The 1,844-nt window shown below is 47.1% G+C and overlaps 1 protein-coding gene across 1 annotated transcript in view; it reads left to right on the top strand.

The window, feature by feature from the left end:
* Positions 1 to 1,844, top strand: part of LOC119581909 (cytochrome P450 3A4-like) — a 4,277-nt gene that overhangs the window by 1,284 nt on the left and 1,149 nt on the right. The window contains exons 2-5 of the mRNA XM_037930073.1: positions 155 to 332; positions 456 to 1,155; positions 1,364 to 1,582; positions 1,700 to 1,760. Coding sequence (XP_037786001.1) covers positions 156 to 332; positions 456 to 1,155; positions 1,364 to 1,582; positions 1,700 to 1,760 — 1,157 coding nt within the window. The 5' untranslated portion in view covers position 155. The remainder of the gene's footprint in view (positions 1 to 154; positions 333 to 455; positions 1,156 to 1,363; positions 1,583 to 1,699; positions 1,761 to 1,844) is intronic.

Below are 1,844 nucleotides of genomic sequence, written 5' to 3'. Positions count from 1 at the left end.
ACCAGAGAGGAACTGGCCAGGCGCGAAACCGGGACCTTGCAAACTGCAGCGGCAGAAAGGTGTGTGTGTACCTAAATATGGTGATGGGGGGGGGGGCAAGGAGACAAGCTTCGGCCTATTTGCAGCTGATAACATTTGAAAATTATGTCACCAGGATGAGTGGAGAAACCTGGCTGCTGGTGGGCGTGGTGATACTGCTCGCATGGGCGTACTCAAGGTGGAAACACAGCTATTGGTCGTCCAGGGGCGTGGCCACTCCGCCCTTCCTCCCCTTCCTCGGCCATCTGCACAAGACAGCAATGTTGAGAAAGAGATACGCATTTGATATGGACGTAATATACAAATCCATGTCTGTTACCGTTTTGTGACCGATTAACCTGAAATAGTGTACTGACTGATTGCGTTTCAGTCGCGTAAGTCATTCCAGGTTTCACATGCACTTCCACTCTCAACAGGCTTACTACAACTATGGAGGATCAAAGTTCTGTGGCCTCTACTCATTCCACAAGCCATGCTTACTAGTGGGTGATCCTGAACTCCTGAAGCAAATGTTTGTCAAGGACTTTGACTGCTTTTCGGGCAAAAAGCCATTAAAACTAACCAAGCACGACAAAGTGATCTCAGACATGTTGGTTCTGAAGACGGGAGAGGAGTGGAAGAAGCTGAGATCCATCATGTCTCCCACTTTCTCTTCGGGCAAGATGAAGGAGATGTTCCCGCTGGTAAACCAAAAGGCCGACGATCTCGTCTCCTTCTGTCTCAAGGAGGCACGCACGAAACCTGTCATTGACATGAAGCACAACTTTGGTCGCTTCACCCTAGACACGATCGCTTCCTGTGCCTTTGGGTTAGAGTGCAATTCACTTGGAGATGAGAAGTCTGTCTTTTCTGAGAAGGTTGATACGTTCTTTAAATACTCGGCAGCCTCGATCCTCAAAAAGGTGTTTGTTTCCATCGCCCCCCGAGTCGCCAACGCTCTCAACATGCAGTTTTCTTCGCCGACAACCGGCTTCTTTAAGGAATTAGCCCTAAATACCATAGCTGCCAGAAGGGAAGGGAGCAAGAGAGGAGACTTCCTGGACCTCCTCTTAGAAACCCAGAGCCAGGGCGAGGATACCGGAGACTCTAGCAAGCGACCGTCAAAGTCCAAGAACGGTGGGCGGAAGTGTTTATGATGAGAATGCAAATATAATGTGCAATTCTGAAAAAATGACGTTTGTTAAGAAACTCGTAATAAATGTTATATCTCTCTTATTGCATCATTCGAGGACATTCAGACATGCAGTCCACACAGCAAGTATTTTACACGAATCGGCTAGGGTTGAAATAGGCCCTTACCTTCTTTTTTACCTCTGCCTCTCAGTGCTGGACGACGAGACCATCGTGTCCCAGTGTGTTCTGTTCATCATAGCTGGTTACGGCACCACGGCTTCTGCACTGTCCTATGCGGCCTTCCTTTTGGCCAAGCACCCTGATGCCCAGCAGCGCCTTCGCCGGGAGATCAACGCACTGATCGAGGAACATGGTGACATAACTTACCAGGGAGTCATGGAGGCAAAGTTCCTTGATGCTTGTATCATGGGTAAGTCTTTGATGAGCATGATTTTGTACTATTTCAAAACTGTTAAGTGGTATTGATGTAAAGTATTATCTGCATGCTAAATATCGCCATACAACACTTCTTGATTTTATGTTCCAGAAACACTTCGTCTTTATCCAATAACCGTCTATTTGGAGCGTATGTGTGAAAGGAACTACCGGTAAGTAGACTTCTATAGGAGTTAAGAATGCGGAAAGAATAAATTCAATAACACGACTCAGCACACACACATCGTATCTGTATC

The sequence above is a fragment of the Penaeus monodon genome, chromosome 15, assembly GCF_015228065.2.
Source record: "Penaeus monodon isolate SGIC_2016 chromosome 15, NSTDA_Pmon_1, whole genome shotgun sequence".
NCBI classification, from domain to species: Eukaryota; Metazoa; Arthropoda; class Malacostraca; order Decapoda; family Penaeidae; genus Penaeus; species Penaeus monodon.
The sequence above is the reverse complement of the archived record's forward strand: the minus strand, read 5'-3'. Positions and strand labels throughout refer to the sequence as shown.